The 16,859-nt window shown below is 45.4% G+C and overlaps 1 protein-coding gene across 3 annotated transcripts in view; it reads left to right on the forward strand.

Moving 5' to 3' along the window:
• Positions 1–3,152: 3,152 nt before the first annotated feature.
• The window catches only part of LOC134369306 (sodium/glucose cotransporter 1), a 76,605-nt gene continuing 62,898 nt past the window's right edge, over positions 3,153–16,859 (forward strand). For all 3 annotated transcript variants that reach the window (XM_063085670.1, XM_063085668.1, XM_063085669.1), the window contains exons 1-2: positions 3,153–3,278; positions 9,034–9,105. In XM_063085670.1, the coding sequence (XP_062941740.1) occupies positions 3,153–3,278; positions 9,034–9,105 (198 nt within the window). The remainder of the gene's footprint in view (positions 3,279–9,033; positions 9,106–16,859) is intronic.

Below are 16,859 nucleotides of genomic sequence, written 5' to 3' on the forward strand. Positions count from 1 at the left end.
GAGCTGTCCATGGTCTGCTGCTTGGTGGCTAAGCTAAGATTCAAACTAGCCATGTAGGTCCCCTGTTAAGCTCCCACTTCCCCAAACTCATGGCCTCTGCACCTAGGCTGTTGATTTCACTGTGTGACAGGAATTTAGGAGCTGGCCATTCCACCATGTGGTCCCTTGCCAAGAAGCACAGTTTAGCCAGCGAGAGGTGGATGCTGTACATTTTGGGCCTCAGGGGAGGAGCTCCTGGGCTAGCAGGAGAGGTAGAACTTTTATGGGACTAGGACAGATGAGGAGTATGGAGGGAGGCAGAGAAGAGGAGACAGGATGATTTCCACTTAGTGATGAGTCATTACCCTCCAAAATGCCAGATCCTCCTTGTCATCTATAGACATCAGCTTAGCGACCTCAGGGTCATTTGAATATTTGTTCTTCTTCCAATAGTCAGATAGGGCTGTACCTCTGTGGGCATCTGGCTTTTTAAATTTAGGACCCTAATCTGACCACTGATTCTAAACCTGTGTGTACTCAGGGATGGGGGGTGTCTGCTTTGTGGTCTCAGGCCCATCTTTCCTCATCAGCCTCATCTTCCCCATGACCAGGGTGTCTGGCCAGTTTTTTTCTTTCTATGGAGTTTTGATAACAAGGTCCCTTTTAGTAACCAGACCCTGGTTTTGGTTGTCACCAGTGAAGGCAAGAGAGAGAGACCAATAGGATCCTATCAATGAGCAGTGACCCTACAACTCTGGCCAGCTGTATGGGAACAGGTGGTGCATCACCTGTGTTTTAAAAGCATCTGTTTAGAGGAAATTGGGCTTAAAGTGTCCCTTTAGAAGAGACCCTTTAGAATGAGGAAGAGAGATTACAAAAGGGCCTCTGGCAAACTCTGGTGGGATGTTACTTACTGATTACATGCTTTTCATTTATTTTTATTTGTAGCCCCAGCTGGTCCCTCCCTAAATATTATAAACCCCCCTCACCCCTTACCCCCCATGCTTTCCCTCTCCTGGGAAGTCCCTCACTCCCACCTTACCTGGCTCACTCTTCCTTTTCTTTCTGCATTCTGCTCAAAACAGAGCTTTCCCAGGCCTTCCTACAACTTCACCTCATCTCCAGGTCAAATTCCTTGGTAGACACTTGGAGCATTAGTACTTGTTCTTCAAAGCACGTATTACAATGGTCATTTTATAGGTAGTTGTCTCATCTTTGATGATAGTCTGTCTTCCCTGTGAGGGCAAGAGGTGTGTGAGTCTGTTCACAGCTGAATCCCCAGGGTGGTCATGCATGACTTGGCACATAGAAGCTGCTCCTTTTTGCAAGAATGAATGAATGAATGAATGAATGAATGCATTGTCTGGCTTCTCTGCCCATCTATTCTGCTGTCCTAGAAAGATAGAAGAATAGCTCTGTCTCTCCTTTGAAGTGCTTTGTTCTTCTCTCCTGCTCACTTTTTGAATTTGCTCATTTTCACAGACTTCACTTTCTATGCTTTGTAGTTTTCGAACTTCTCGTGGGCTGCCTGCCTGTAGCCACAGGTTCAGGGCTGGCCTCTTTCTGTGGGTAGGTTCACTTCCAGACCAGACCAGAATCTCCCTGAGGGCAGGGTCTCTGCCAGGCACAAAGCCATGTGAAAAAGCTTTGCTGAATGCAGGAATAAATGAATGAGTGAACATGCATGAAAGGCGAGTTGCTCCAAGCTGCAGGTGATGGCTGAGCTCTGAGTCTTGGGAGGCATCCGCAGGGAAGAGCCCCTGCTTTGAGGTTCCTCAGAAGAGGAATTCCTGTTTCCTCTGGGCAGACATTATGCTGAGCCTGGACATAGCTTTATACAGTTTACATTCCTGGGGGTTGGTTGGGGAAATGGGGAAGACCTATACACAGATGCTGTGCAAATAATGATTCCCAGACTGCATCTTCAGTGGGAACAGTAAGCGCTCATGAGGGAGGTGGGGAAGCAGACCTCTGAGGCAGTGAGGTGCAAAGGAACAGGATACTCATATTAGGGCAGTTGGTGGATGTTAGTGGGGGCAGGGAGGGCCTGAGGTGGAGCAGAGTCCTGGCAGGGTTTGTGTGGTCCTTCCCTTCCTCTGACTCCTCATCAGAGCAAGACTCCCCTCTCTGGGAGCAGCCACTTTTGGCTGCTCTGGGGCCTCCACAGCCAGCCCCTGAGAGCATCCCCCCAACCCTCCCTCTAAACCAGGCCTGCCCTGGCCTGGGCTGCAGGGACAGTTCTGCACTGGCTCACTGCGTGACCTTGGGCAAGTCATGCCTGCTCTCTCATCCATCTCTGTTCTGAGCTTCCGCTTGTGACTTAGATGTGTGTTTCCAGATGGGCAGGCTGAGTCTCCAGGAAGGGCCAGGGTTTGATGAATTCCTTGGGAGGGATTTTCTAGTATCTTCCTTTCTGCCTGCCTCGGAAGGCCCCAAGTCACATTACCGGGGGAGGCACAGGGTGAGGAAACGGCTCCTAGTGGGATCCCTTCTCCCAGTCTGTTTCTTCCTCCTTACAGTGGGAGTGACAGAGCCCCTGATGGCTGCAGGCTGTGGAGGGGGAGTCAGGAATGTGGGTGGGTGGGTGGCCATCCCTGTGGCCAAGAGATAACGATTGTGCTGAATTTTTTCCAGCAACTTCCCATACTCCCAAGAATGTTCTCCACAGCGACGACGAGAGCTTGGCTGATTATTCAGAAAAGCCCTGCACCTGTTTTACACATGGAGAAGCCCATTCCACAGAGAGCCTGGGACTGGTCCAAGGGCAGGTGACAGGCGACCCGCAGCCTCTGAGACCCTAACCTCAGGTGGCCTGGTCCCTCAGTAGAGCCACTCCCAGTCTGCCCCAGGCGCGGCCCCACGGCCGGCCAGGCGTGGCAGCCCTGCCAGGTACCCTCTGCGACAGCGACAGCGGGCCTTTGTACCAGGCGGGCACCACCCCCTGGCCGGCCACTCCCCGCTCGCGGGACAGCCCTTACCTGGCCGCCCGCCGCCGCCCCGCCAGCGGCTCGGCCGGCTCCTCACTTTGCGCTGTACGCCCGGAGCTGCTCCCGACGGCGCTGCACGGGGGCCCCGACGGCGCGCTCCCCTCCCCCGGGGCTGATCATTAACCCGCGGGCCGCATAAGGAGCGGAGCGGCCCCGGGCGGGCGGGAGGGACGCGTCGCCGCCACCATGGACAGTAGCACCGCGGCCACCGCCACCGCCGCGCCCTTAGCGTCCCATGAGCGCATCCGCAATGCGGCCGACATCTCCGTCATTGTCATCTACTTCCTGGTGGTGATGGCCGTCGGGCTGTGGGTATGTGGGGCCCGAGATGCGGGCCGAGGGGGCGAAGGCCGCCGGGAGGGATGAGGGGAGCGCGCCCAGAGCGACGGCCCCGCCGAGCTGCACGAGGGCGGCAGGCTTAGGAGTCCTTGGAGTGGGGTGGAAATGACTTGGAAGCTCTTGAGAGGAGTTCAGGGGCACAGTGTGGGGCCAGCGGGCAAGCGAGTGTGAGCAGAAGCGACAGGGTGGCAGGGGAGCTTGCCAGGAACGCCCAACGAGGATGCCAGGCTTGGGAGAGGAGCCTCGAGAAGGGGACTGCTGTCCTATCTCTTAGTCATCCCGTTTCGAGGGAAGCCACAGCCTCTGCCAGCTGCAGGTGCTGTGGGGCGGCCCATCTCCGTCCCCCTCCTGGGAAAGGCCAACTAACTCGGAGGTCTTGTGACCTCCCGGGGTTGCAGCAGCGAGTTAGAGATGGGGAAGATGGGTGGAGGAGGAGGAGGAGGAAGACCTGTGGGTGGCCTGGCACTGGGGAGAGGGAAGTGTGTGTGTCTCCTCTTTGGGACTCTGGAGACACACTGAACCAGAGAAACTTGTTCTCAGCAGTGTGGAACTTGGAAATTTCACTTGTGACAGACTCTAGTTGGCACACCCAATGACTAGGAAAGGAGGCGTTTTAAATGTGTGCAAATATTCCAGTTACTGTCAAGCATTGTCATGGGGTGTGTGTGAGGAGCCAGGGAGGCTGAGGTGCCCCAGGTGATTGTGCAGAACTATTTTGACTTAGGGGAGCAGAGGGTGGGCATCAACCCTTCCATGGACACGGAGCTTTTTCAGGGGTAAAAGGAAGTGTTGATTTTTTTTAAAAAAGGAATTGTAGAAACCAGATGTGACAGAAAGCCTCCTCAAGTGTCACATGGAGTCAGTGTGGCTGACTCTTCCTCAATACTCTCAACTTCCCAGACATAGTGGAAAGTGTCCAACTAGGAACCAGGATACTCAGGTTTAATACTGGCTTTCCTATGGTTTGAGCCATGCCACATTGGGTAACTTCCCTCAGCCTCAGTTTACTCACTGTAAAATAGATACAATCTTACCTATCCATATTACACCCCATGGTTGTTGTGAGGATCTGCAGAAATGAATCTTTATGACCTGCAGGAATTTTAAAAAATACTATCGTTATTTGCTCTCCAGGGTATGATCCAGGCCCTGAATAAGTTTTGTACTTTTAAGTAAAATGGGCAAAAATAGTCAGCTGGGTTGTACATTTTCACAAAAAGCTGTAAGACAGGGAGAGCAGGAATGCTAATCCCCATTTTAGAGAAGAGGAAATTGAAGCCCCACGTGGTTGTGATTTGTCTAAGGTTGCAATAGACGGAACTGTTCCTGGAACTCAGGTCTCTCGACTTCTGGTTTTCCACGGTGCCAGGAGCATTGCCACAGCACCTACCTTCCTTTCCCCACCCACTCCAGCTGATAAGAGCTAGAGCCAAGAGGGGAATCCATCGTTTGCTAGCTGTGCTATATTGCTTGTTTCCCCATCACCAATAATCTCCATTCCCTTAACTGATCTCATTTTAGTCCTGCCAGTTCTGAAGGTGTTCACACTTTTTAAAAATGGTGTTTACGCTTTTCAAGTGTTTGTGAATCAGTGTCACTTGTCCTGTTAAATGCTACTAAATGAGCCCGCTAGTATTTGTTTATGTTTTATCTTCCCCCCATTAGTCAGTGCCTTTGGACCCTGATCATTTAACATGCTGGATTTCTTCCAGTTGACACTCCTTTTTTTGCTCTTGAAGCGTCAGTAGTGGCTTGATTCAGGGATGGGCATTTTGACTCCCACATGATCTCTGGACTGCACAGATGGAATGGTCCAGGCCCATTGTGCTTCCTCAACGTAGAAAGGACCTCACAGCCAATATCCCTGTCACCCCCCCCCTCTTCCAACATTATTTGGTTCTTTTTCATCCTCTTCCAACTCTGCCTTATCCAACATATTTTGGGCTTTGGCTTATTACATCTTCAGTGTTTATTTGAATTTTGTTTTTCACCACCTCTCAGACTGTTTCTCGAGGGATTTTATATCCTTTTAAGCTGTATCTCTGACCTTATTTTTGCTGGAAGATTTAATTAAGCTATTCTGAAACCCCCTCAAGCCCGGGGCTGTTAAACTATGGCCCATGGGCCAAATCTGACTCACAGACTGTTTTTGTATGGCCCACAAGCTAAGAATGTTTTTTCCACATTTAAAGAGTTGTGAAAACAAAATAGAACAAAACAAAATAAAGAGTTTGTGGCAGAGACCCTATGTATCTCACAAAGCCTAAAGTATTTACTGTCAGGCCCTTTTTCTTTACAGGAAAATTTTGCTGACCGGTCTTATGCCATCATTTGAACCAATATCATCATTGAATATCTGATTTGGGATGACCCCTAGGGGAGCCCAACCTTTCCATTTTACAGATGAGGATCAGAGAGGGTGACCAAAAGTCACTAAGATGAATCAGTGGCAGAGCTGGAGTTAAAACTCAGGTCTGATGATGCCAAAGCCAATGCTCTTTCCACTATTCTACCTTTTCCCGTTCCCAAGGCAATATCCTCTCTGTGAATATCCTCCCCATGGTCCTTACCATCAATGCATTGCTGTGACAGTGTCCTGGTGGTGCTGAGTTCCTTCTTCTCTAACATATTTTTATGAATAGAGGACCTAAATTTTGTTGATTTCAACTCTCTTTATCCTATGCTCACATCTCTTCTTTAAATCATTTGACAAAATCATCTTGACAAGTTGTCAACAGCCTTCACTTGAATACTTCCAGCAGAATCTCCCCAGTGGCATCATTTCCATCTCTGAACAGCTCTGAAGAGAGAAAATTCTTTCTAGTGCTGAGTTCAGACCTAAAAGCCTGGAGATTCCACCATTTCATCTGGTTGTCCCCTACGCAGGCCAGGCTGAGTGTGTCTGTCCCACTTTACATATCAGAAGACAATAGGCCACACCTGAATCTTCTCCAGGCCCACATCCCCAGTGTCTTAAGCTGTTCCTCACCTAAACAGATGCCAGAAGTTCCTTCCTTTTGTTCAACGATATTTTTATTCCATTGAGAAAAACAAAACAAAACAAAATAAAACCCCAAACCAAAATGTTATGTATGGGTCAGTAATTGTGCTTCTTTGGTCACTGCAGCTTGCAATTCTGACTTCATTCTCTTCTAGTTGCAGGGTGGGCTGGAGAACTTAATGCCATGGTGTATGAAGTGGGGTCTGGAACCTTGGAGTTTTCCTTTGAGCATCTCTTGCTCACAGGACAGTGCCTTTCCATGCACAAAGCATCATACTAAGCATTACGGGGGGATTAAATTTTGTAATATGATAATACAAAGTAAAAAACAATTGTAAGGGCTGTGAACAAGGTATAGATGGAGTCTTCTAGGTGTTTAGAGGAGGGAGAGATTACTTTTGTTTGCAGGGCAGGAGGAGGTTTCCATGGGGGAGTGTCAGGTAAGGTTTCACAGGGAAGGTAGCATTTGAGAGGTCTTGAAGGATGGGTAGGTAGGGTCTGAAGTTGCAGAGGTGAGGGAATGAACATTCCGGAGAGGAGATGGTTGCTGTAGGCACATCTCTCCTCACCTTTTGTCCATCCCAACATCTGTCCTGAATTATTCCAGCTCCCCACTCATGTCTCTGTCCTCATATTCTTTTGAGCTCTTCATTTCTGAGACCAATGGGGAAATGTTTGTGTCTGGGTGTCTGGGCCCCAAATCCACTTTTCCTGTTCCTCCAACTGTGCCTGGTGGTGGGGGGGTATCAACCTTCTTCAACTTCAGAGTGATCTTAGAATGGCCTTTCTCTGGCCAACCTCCAGAGCCTGAGTCCTTGGGATTTATTTCTGTTTCACTCCTGGATACTTTCTCTGTTCCTTAGGTCTACTGGTCCTCTTGATATTTCTAGGAAAACCACTACAGAGGCCTTCAGAGTAGGAGGGAGGACACTGCTAGGAGTCCAGAAAGACCTGAGCCGTGCTCTCCCTGGCACCACCTAGCACACGGGGGTGCTCAATAAATCTATGTGAATTGACTGGATGCATGAATGGCCCTGCTTCTTAAAGAGCTAAGTCCAATACATCTCTGCAGTCTGAGCACGTAGCAATGTGCTGTCACAGACATGTTTGCTAAACGAATGGCAAGTTTCTATGTGCCTGCAATGTCACCATCAGAGATTAATTCTTTTGGACCAGTGCTGCTCTTTAGCCCCAATAGTCACCTTTGAAAACACAAATACCTCTGACAGGGCCAAGTCACTGTTAGCCATTTACATTTTCAGGGGGATTAGCAAGAGTCAGCTGAGAAAAGGCCAATGACACAGAGAGAGGATGGGGAAAGAGGGCCAGGGGCCAGGGCAGAGGCATTGTCACCATTTAGTGCTGGACGACTGGGTCTGGGTCTGAGCTGGACCAGGAATAAGCTGAAGGCTCAGAGGCAACATTGCAAGGGAGCTGTGAGAGGAGCTGGTTATCATGTACTGAAAATCCATGTCATTTTTCTCCTCATGAACCTTCAATGGCTCCCTACTGCCTGTGGGATAAAGTCGACACTTTTTAGCCTGGCATTTGAGAGCCTGCATTCTGCTCTACTTCTCACCACATTCCCCATTCTTATGCCTCAGCCAGCTTCGCCAGATAACACTTTTACCATTCTCTCCTTCCCCATACTGGGTGTGGTTCCACCTCATTGATCTGCTGTTCCTGCAGTCAGAAGTACCTCCCTTTTCTCTCAGACTAATAAAACCTCACCCTTTCTTCAAGACTTGCTGAAATGCTCCTGCCTGTGAAGCCTTGCCTGATGCCATAGTCAGAAGGAATCCCCTTGTTCTTCTGTATTTATCGCAGTAGTCATGATATATTAAAAAGTAGTGATTCTAGCAAGCTCCTACCTACATCCTCAGAGAGGAAAGATTTGAATTGAGTTTGAACATGTTGTCTTATAATTACAAATGCCTTATAGAATTTTTCATTTTTTGATAACAGCTTTGTTGAGATATAATTCACATACCATATGGTACTTTAAAAAAGTACAGTTGTCCCTTGGTATCTGTGCGGAATTGGTTCCAGGACCCTCCTGCCCCCCCATACCAAAATCCATGGATATAGATTTTAGATCTCAAGTCCCTGATATAAAATGACATAGTATTTGCATATCATCTACACACATCCTTCTGTATACTTTAAATCATCTCTAGATTACTTATAATACCCAATACAATGTAAATGCTGTGCAAATAGCTATTATACTGTATTGTTTGTTTAGCTATATTATTTTTATTGTTATATTGTTGCTTTTTATTTTTTTCTGAATATTTCTGATCTGTGGTTGGTTGAATCTGTGGATGTGGTACCTGTAGATATGGAGGGCTGACTGTGTGCTGCTTCATTAGGTACCTTGATGTGCTTGTAAATAAGGCATAAAAAGTTCCATTTCCTCCTGTTTAACAGAAAAGCAAACAGATCTGGGTGAAGTCACTGGCTCGAAGCCATGCTGTAAGCTAATTACAGAGCTAGTATGAGGACAAACTGTTTAAACTGCCTGAACCTCAGTTTCCTTGTCTGTCAAATGTAGGTCCCTGCCTCCTCCATCTGAGTGTATTGAGGCTCCAGGGGAATAAAGAATGTGAAAGTTTTCAGAAAGTGGAGTGAGTAGAAGAAAGTGCCAGTGTGGGGGAGGCATACCCTTTTGGCTGGCAAGGTCACTCCTGTAGTTTTCTGTTACATTTTTGACCCTTTCCTCCTCAGGCTATGTTTTCCACTAATCGTGGGACTGTTGGAGGTTTCTTCTTGGCAGGCCGAAGTATGGTGTGGTGGCCGGTAAGTTTTCTCTGAAATACTATTTGCTTAACTATGATATTCCCTTTAGGAACCCATTTTCTTCTTGGCTTTGGGTGGTGGTGATTCTTCCTTTCCTTCTTGATCCCGATAACGGGTCTCATGCTCACCAGGTCTCTTGGGCACCCTTAATCTCTTGTGGTAAGGGAATCGCCTATAAATAAGTAATGTTTGGAATCCTTCAAGGGATATATAGAGGAAAAGACTGCAAAAGGTGAGCGGTGTGGAGAAACAAAAAGAGCACCCAGACCAAGGTAATCTCGGTTAAATCTGAGCTTCTATTTCTATATCTACAAAATAGGGATGATAATATTTACCTTCTAGAAGTGTTAAGAGACGTGGAGAACTCTTATGGGGTGGAAACTCAATAAACAGTAGGTCTTTTGCTCCCTTTTTCCTGCTGTAAGCCCCATGGCAGAGAGATTTTACCTGTCCTACCTCTGGAGCCTAATGCAGTGCCTGATACATAGGAGGCCTTCAGTAAATACTTACTGAATGGATGGAGAAGGAACCCCCTACTGTTTCTAATTCCAGCTTTCATTTGGATGAGGTTTCCTCATCTCTTGGTAGATTTTATGTTTTGTATATTGAAGAGACATTTCCCCTGACACTTGCACATGGGCAGAACTATCTTAATCCAAGGACATGTGCATGAGTGGAAGAGAAACTTGGAGGTTCCTTTCATCATATCAGCGCAGGACTCTGGCTGGTTTATCAGTTCAGCTCAATGACCATGTTGATCCAGAGTTCTCACCAAAGTGACTGGTTGAAAAAAATGGCCAAATCGTGTAGTTCCTTGGGCTTAAGATACAAGCAAGACTAGCTGCTGAAAGAGGGGAGTAATGTACCTACATAAAATGAGAAGGGAGTGAGAGCTGTGAGTTGACTGGAGGAAGAGAAGCAAGAAAGTAAAGACTGTCACTGTTGCGATATGTACAGCACAGAGAGAACTTACCAGGAAATCGTGCCACATCCTGCAGTTGGCCTTTGATCAGCTATTTTGGGATGGATTTTAATAACTGGCATCTTCACAGTTGCTTGGGTTATCCCTGAAGTCATTTCTATTTTTCAAAATTTAAAAATTTTTGATAAATAAAAATTGCATATACAGTTACGTGTCATGGTTTTGGTCAATGATGGACCTCATATATGATGACGGTCCCATAATATTTATAAAGCCGTATTTTTCCTGTACCTTTTCTGTGTTTAGATATGTTTAGATTCACAAAGACTTGCTATTGTGCTACAATTGCCTGTAGTTGTCAGTACCGTAACATGCTGAACAGGGTTGCAGCCTGGGAGCAATAGGCTATATCATAGAGCCTAGGTGTGTAGTAGGCCACAACATCTAGGTTTGTGTAAGTGCACTCTGTGAGCTTCACACAATGAGGAAATCGCCTAATGATGCATTTCTCAGGATAAATTGTTAAGTGATGCATGACTGTATTTACAGTGTATGGCATGATGCTTCGATATGTGTATATATTGTAAAATGATTAAATCAAACTAATTAACACATCTGTCACCTCATACTCTACTTATTATTTTTTGTGGTGAGAACATTTAAGATCTAATTTCTTAGCAATTTTAAAGTATTCTACACATTATTATTAACTATGGTCACCATGCTGTACAGTAGATCTCCAGAACTTATTCAACCTAACTGAAACTTTGTGCCCTTTACCCAACATCTCCCCATCCATACCCTCTCTCTTCCCAACCAGACCCTGTTTACCACCATTCTACTCTCTGTTTCTATTATTTTAATTTTTCGAGATGCCACATATAAGTGGGACCATGAAGTCATTTCTATTTTATACTTAAGGTGCCCAAGAATACTGGACAGATGCTGGTTTCTGTGATGGGCCCCTCATGGTGGTCTCACCTGATGCTTTTGTGAGAAGAGGCACATACATTTGGGCACCTCCTTTCAGTTCTGTGTCAGGGCTTTTTGTCTTCTCATGTCTTGGACACTCGTGCTTTCCTAAAAGCTGGTGTTAAAGAGGCAGCTGTGATCCTAAAGTTCAAGACAAGGATGGGGTAGTCCCTCTGGAGCTGTGCTGTCCAATATGGTAGTCACTATTCACATTGGCTATTTAAACTAAAATTATTATTATTATTATTTTCATTTTTTAATTGAAACACAGTTGAGTGTACATGTTTGTGGAGTACAGAGTTGACTGTTATTAAAAATTTCTTTCCTCAATCACATAGCCATATTGCAAATGCTCAGTAGCCATATGTGACTACCATATTGGACAGTGCACATTAGAACATTTCCATCATTGTATAAAAAGTTTAATTGGACAATGCCACTCTATGGACTTCAGATCCAAGGTTGGCATGAAATCTTAGCGGACTTGAGATTTGCTGAATTAGAGAGTTGAACATGACCTTGAAGGTTACTTCATTATTTTGAAAACAGTGCATCACTCACCCCATCGAATGCTTCAGGGCCCCCTGTAGCAAGTCTGCCAGATGCTCGTCCAGCCTGTTTGTGCCCATCCTCACTTTCTCCTCTCTAACCCCCAAGACAGGAAACTCACTATTTTCAACACAAACCATTACATTTTCAGACAGCGATCTTTCATTCTATTGACTATAATCAAGGTGAAATTTTTTAGAGCTGATTTATTGGGGCCAAGACCTCAGCTTTCAATCTCTGAGTCTTGAAAAAAGCCAATAAGAGGTGGAATCACGGGGCAGAACTACCCTTAGGACATATGTATTTTGGGTTAGACCTGGGAACATATCACGTCTTAACCAGAGATGATGTTTTCCTTCCTGATCGTGCCCGGGTCTGGATCTGGGCTGAAGGTTGGTTGATGAGAGGGATTAGCCCCACCCAAAGCAGTAGGTTTCAGTGGTTTACATGGGGTTTCCTGAGAGTATTGTTTCCCTTATGCATGAATGTCTTAGTAGTGGATTTTTCTAACCAAGAGAGAAACACGGCACCATTCTGTTTTTGTGCAGAAGTCACTGCTTCCTTGATGAGGCTGACATTCAACTTTTTCCTTCAGGCATAGTTTTCATCTTTTCATCTAAGGCTTTATGAGATTACTTTAATGGTTTCTAAACCTGCCCGTGTATCAGAATCATATGAGATAATGCATGTACAGCACTCAGCACTGTACCTGGAGAGTGGTCAATAAATAGGAACATCAAGAAATGGAAGAAAGGTCAGGAGTGCTGAGACGAACACCCAGGTGGCATCTGTCTTGTGCACAGAACTTAGTAGTGCCCAGTAAAGGGAGACTAACGTTTACCTAAAGCTATTGCTGCTCAGTCTCTTGAATTTCACTTTCAGGTCGATGGTGTGGATAAGTTAACATGATTTATATTTATAATTATAAATATATATATATATATTTATAACTATAACTTATATTTACTTATACTACTGTAAATCATTAATTCTAGCTACACAAAGACTGCCTTTTAACATCTCTGAAACTGGGTTGTATGTTCTAATCAATCAGTAGTAATATTTTTTCATTCTTTGCGCTACATGGTATGTCTTACAATAGTTGGTGTCTCAGATTCAATAAGATATGATTATATTCGAAAGTAGTAGTTTTTAAACTATACTCACTACAACCCTTGGGCTCTGCAGAAATGCTTCAGGGACTACCCTCCTCTCCCCCACCCCCTCCAACCCAACTTTTATATATTTTATTAATTTATATAAGGGGAATCTTCTAAGATTTTGTTTGAGAACAAGATCTTGTTATCTTACAAAGTTTAAAAACTGCTAATGTAGAAGGAAAATAAGCATGGTGATTTCCATTCTAAAATTTAAAACAGTTTTAATATACCTTAGCATCACACACCTGAAAAAGGAGTTAAAGGAAAACATGGCATGCAAAGGAAATGCATATCTAAGTAGTTTCTCTCCAAAACAACTGCATCAAAACTATACTTCTAAATTTCCCTTTGTAATGAAATATGAAGTCAGTTCAAGCCCGTCATCAGTTGGTATGTCCATGACCAGAATATCAATTCTCAAACGTGCTAACCGAAGAAGCACATCCCAAGGGCCAGTGGCTCTCCGGAGCTGACATTTCTCTTGGTCTGTTGGCCACAGCAGAAACTCTCCAGTGGGGCCCTTGCCCCCTCCATCTGCCTTTAGCCCAGTTGCTGTGTGCTGTAGGAGGAGTGGGCAGCCAGAGAACCTTCAGGAAGATAGGGGATTTTTGGAAGGGAGGACTTGCGTCAACCCTAATTTGATATACCCGAGGCAGGGAGGGAATACCCACGAGAACAGCAGGAGGAAATCAGAGCTTATAAAGTTTAAAAGGAGATTTGACAGAGGAGAGTCTGGTTTGGGGCATTCCTGGGACTTAGGGGGCTTTGAAAGGAGCCGGTTATGACCCGTAACAGGTGAAGGTCCAGGAGCTCTGGAAAAAGACCCCATTCTTAAAAAGTTAATGAGGCCCAGAGAGAGAAATAGTTTGTGCCTTGGCCTGAGGATAGAAGACCGGCACAAGCCGAGGGGAGGAGGATTCCAGGGCTGAAATTACAAGAAGAGTCAGCTTTCATGGGAGCCAGGTGGGGGGGCCCCAGAAAACTGAGTCACAGGTGAGGCAAGCCTAGCCAACCCGAATGAGTAACACGAAACCGAGAAGGTATACCTTACGTAATTGTGGGCTAATTGATAGGCCAGGATTCCCTTTTTCTGTGGCACCATGGTTTGGCACCTTTAACTAATAGCTGCCTATGTGCTTGTTGTGATGATTATTTGGGGATGTGGGAGATGTAAGGGTAGAAAGGCTGTCAAGGGGAATTCCCCACTCTTTGGCTAATGGCAGCAGAAATTACTCAGGGAAGTGGGGCCCCAGGTACACAGCTCAGTGGAGGACTCTTGTATGGGAGGAGAGTTTGGTCACACCACCTACTAGGACCATTGGCAGAGCAGGCTCCATGGGAGCAGTGAGGTATGACAGGGCTGAGCCAATGCTTTGGCAACCCACTTTGACTCAGAAGTTAGCATTCCAAAGGGCAGGGAGTGCGAAATGCACAAGGAGCCAAAACATTTGGCTTCTCCCAGCTTTGTGACATTGGGCAATTCATGAATCTGAGAGAGTCTCCTATATGAGACAGTCAATCAGGGATCTCAAAGCCTCTTCCAGGACTAAAATTCTAAGATTCTATACTATTCGGGGGGAACAAGTACAGCAGATGGGTGTGGGCATGCTAACCAGTCCATCACCAGTGAGGGACTTGAAGATGGTATGGCTGTTTCTCTCAACAGCCAGAGTTTCTTTCCTTCCTTTATTACTAGAAAATCATCAGAACACAGCATATCATGGCTTTAAGGCAAGGGCTGACAAACTTATTCTGTAAAGGGTCAGATAGTAAATATTTTTGGCTTTGCAGCTATGTGATCGCTGTCACGACTACTCAATTCTGCTGTTGTAGCACAAAAGCCTCCATGGAAAAACATGAATGAACAGGTATGGCTGTGTTCCAATAAAACTTTATTTACAAAAACAGGCAGAGGGTCAAATTTGCTGTTGTGAGGACACATTCACAGTCTCAGAATATTGCCTGACACACAGCAAACTCTCAGGTTTAGCTATTCTTTTTTCAACTGGAACCTTTTAAAGGACTGTCACATCACTTATCTAATTGAATCCTTAGTGATCTAGCAGGTCAGTACAGCCAGAATGATGATTAACCCGAAGGGTTGCCCAAGTGCACACAACATAACGACAGAGCTAGGACTCCTTCTGTTCTTCTGGTTATTCAGGTCTTTTTCTCCTCGTCCTTTGAGGTGGAAATTTATAAGGCCAATGGGTGTGATCTAGAAATTAATCTGAAAACCAAGAAATTCTTTCATTTAGGGCTGACCAGAGATCATGATGGAAATTTTCCCTGAAGAAAGAAGATAGCTTTTCAAACTTTTAAAACCCTCTTGAGAAAAACATATCTGATTTTATCTGTAAGTCCCTAAAATCTAATGATCATATCAAAGTTCAGCCACTTATGATGCCACCAGAGTGGCCAAAGAGTGTCTTGGAAACACCTGGTAGGCCTAAGACATAGGTTGGAGCTCATGAATCAGAGAGGAAGAGAAGGAACCAGGCAAATGCACACAGCAGAGGCAGAGAGCCCACCAAGGGTGGAAGGCCCAGGACGAAGTGAGAAGGAAAGACACGTACTTGGCCCTTCGTTAACCTGGGGAAAGTGATTACTGCCTCCTCTGACCCCCAGGTCCCTGCAGCCTTCTCCCTGCTCTGATTGCTTTCAACCTGCATGTAGCTGTCTGTGCCCTTATTCATCCCAGTGTCCTGTGATGAGGGCCAAGCCTACACTTTTCCCTCACAACACCTAGTCCAAGGTCTTGCACTGCAAGTAGGCACTTGACAAATTAAAGAAAAAGGCAGGAGGAGAGGGACATGTCCCCAGACCCTTTGGCTCCCTTTTGTGGTGTTACCTGAGACCTGAGTCTACATTCTGCTCTCTGCTGCATGGGCCACACAGGTAGGCAGGGATAAGAATTTAGGAGGTTAGCATACGACCCAGCAATTCCACTGCTGGGAATATACCCAGAAGAATGGAAATCATCATGCCGAAGGGATACCTGCACTCTCATGTTTATTGCAGCTCTATTTACAATAGCCAAGAGCTGGAACCAGCCCAAATGTCCATCATCAGATGAGTGGATAAGGAAACTGTGGTATATCTACACAGTGGAATACTACCCTGCTATAAAAAAGAACGAAATACTGCCATTCACAACAACATGGATGGACTTAGAGAAAATTATATTAAGTGAAACAAGTCAGGCACAGAAAGAGAAATAACACATATTCTCACTTATTTGTGGGAGCTAAAAATAAATAAATAAATACACAAACAAATGGGGGGCAGGGAAGAAGACACAACAATCACAATTCCTTGAACTATTTAAGTCAAGTGAACAGATACAATGTGGGGGTAGAGGGAGGAGAGGAATGGATAAAGGGGCATGAAAATAAACTGCAATGTATTTTGAGAAGTTAAATAATAAAAAAAAAGAATTTAGGAGGTTAGGAGGGTACTGGGTCTAAGTCAAAGCCTGCGTCCAGCAGTGCTCCACATTTTTGTTCCTATGTACAGAGAAAAATTGTTTTTCTAGGCTCATGGTAGTAAATGAGAAAAGCCAGCCTGGCCCTAACCAGAGTACCTCAGTTCAGCCCACACTGGATCCCTTGGTAATGCTTGTTGTGGTCATGCTTTCTCGCTATCTCAGGCCATTTGTTTTTTCTCAGTTTGAGTTAAGTTTTTGCAAAACTTAGCAGTTCCCATAGATATATATCTGCTTTTTGGTGGGAGTGTTTGTTTTCATGGCAGTTCCTGCCTTGCTCTTGAACAAACTGTTTCTTCTCTTCTTCCCCTATATCTCCTCTTCCTCCTCTTCCTCCTTTTCCTCCTATTCCTCCTCCTCCCATTTCTTCTTCTCCTTCCCTGTTCTACTCCCTTCTCCCTCTCCCCCTTCTCCTTCTCTCTCTCTGTCTCTTTTTTTTTTTTAAAAAACTTTTATTTTGTCGATATACATTGTGGTTGATTTTTGTTGCCCCTTATCAAAATCTCCCTCCCTCCTCCCTCTCCTCCCTCCCCCCCAACAATGTCCTTTCTGTTTGCTTGTCGTATCAACTTCAAGGAATTGTGGTTGTTATATCTTCTTCCACCCTCCCGTTTTTTTTTTTGTCTCTGTGTGTGTGAATTTATATATTAATTTTTAGCCCTCACCA

Source organism: Cynocephalus volans, chromosome 2 (genome assembly GCF_027409185.1).
Source record: "Cynocephalus volans isolate mCynVol1 chromosome 2, mCynVol1.pri, whole genome shotgun sequence".
In the NCBI taxonomy this organism is placed as follows: domain Eukaryota; kingdom Metazoa; phylum Chordata; class Mammalia; order Dermoptera; family Cynocephalidae; genus Cynocephalus; species Cynocephalus volans.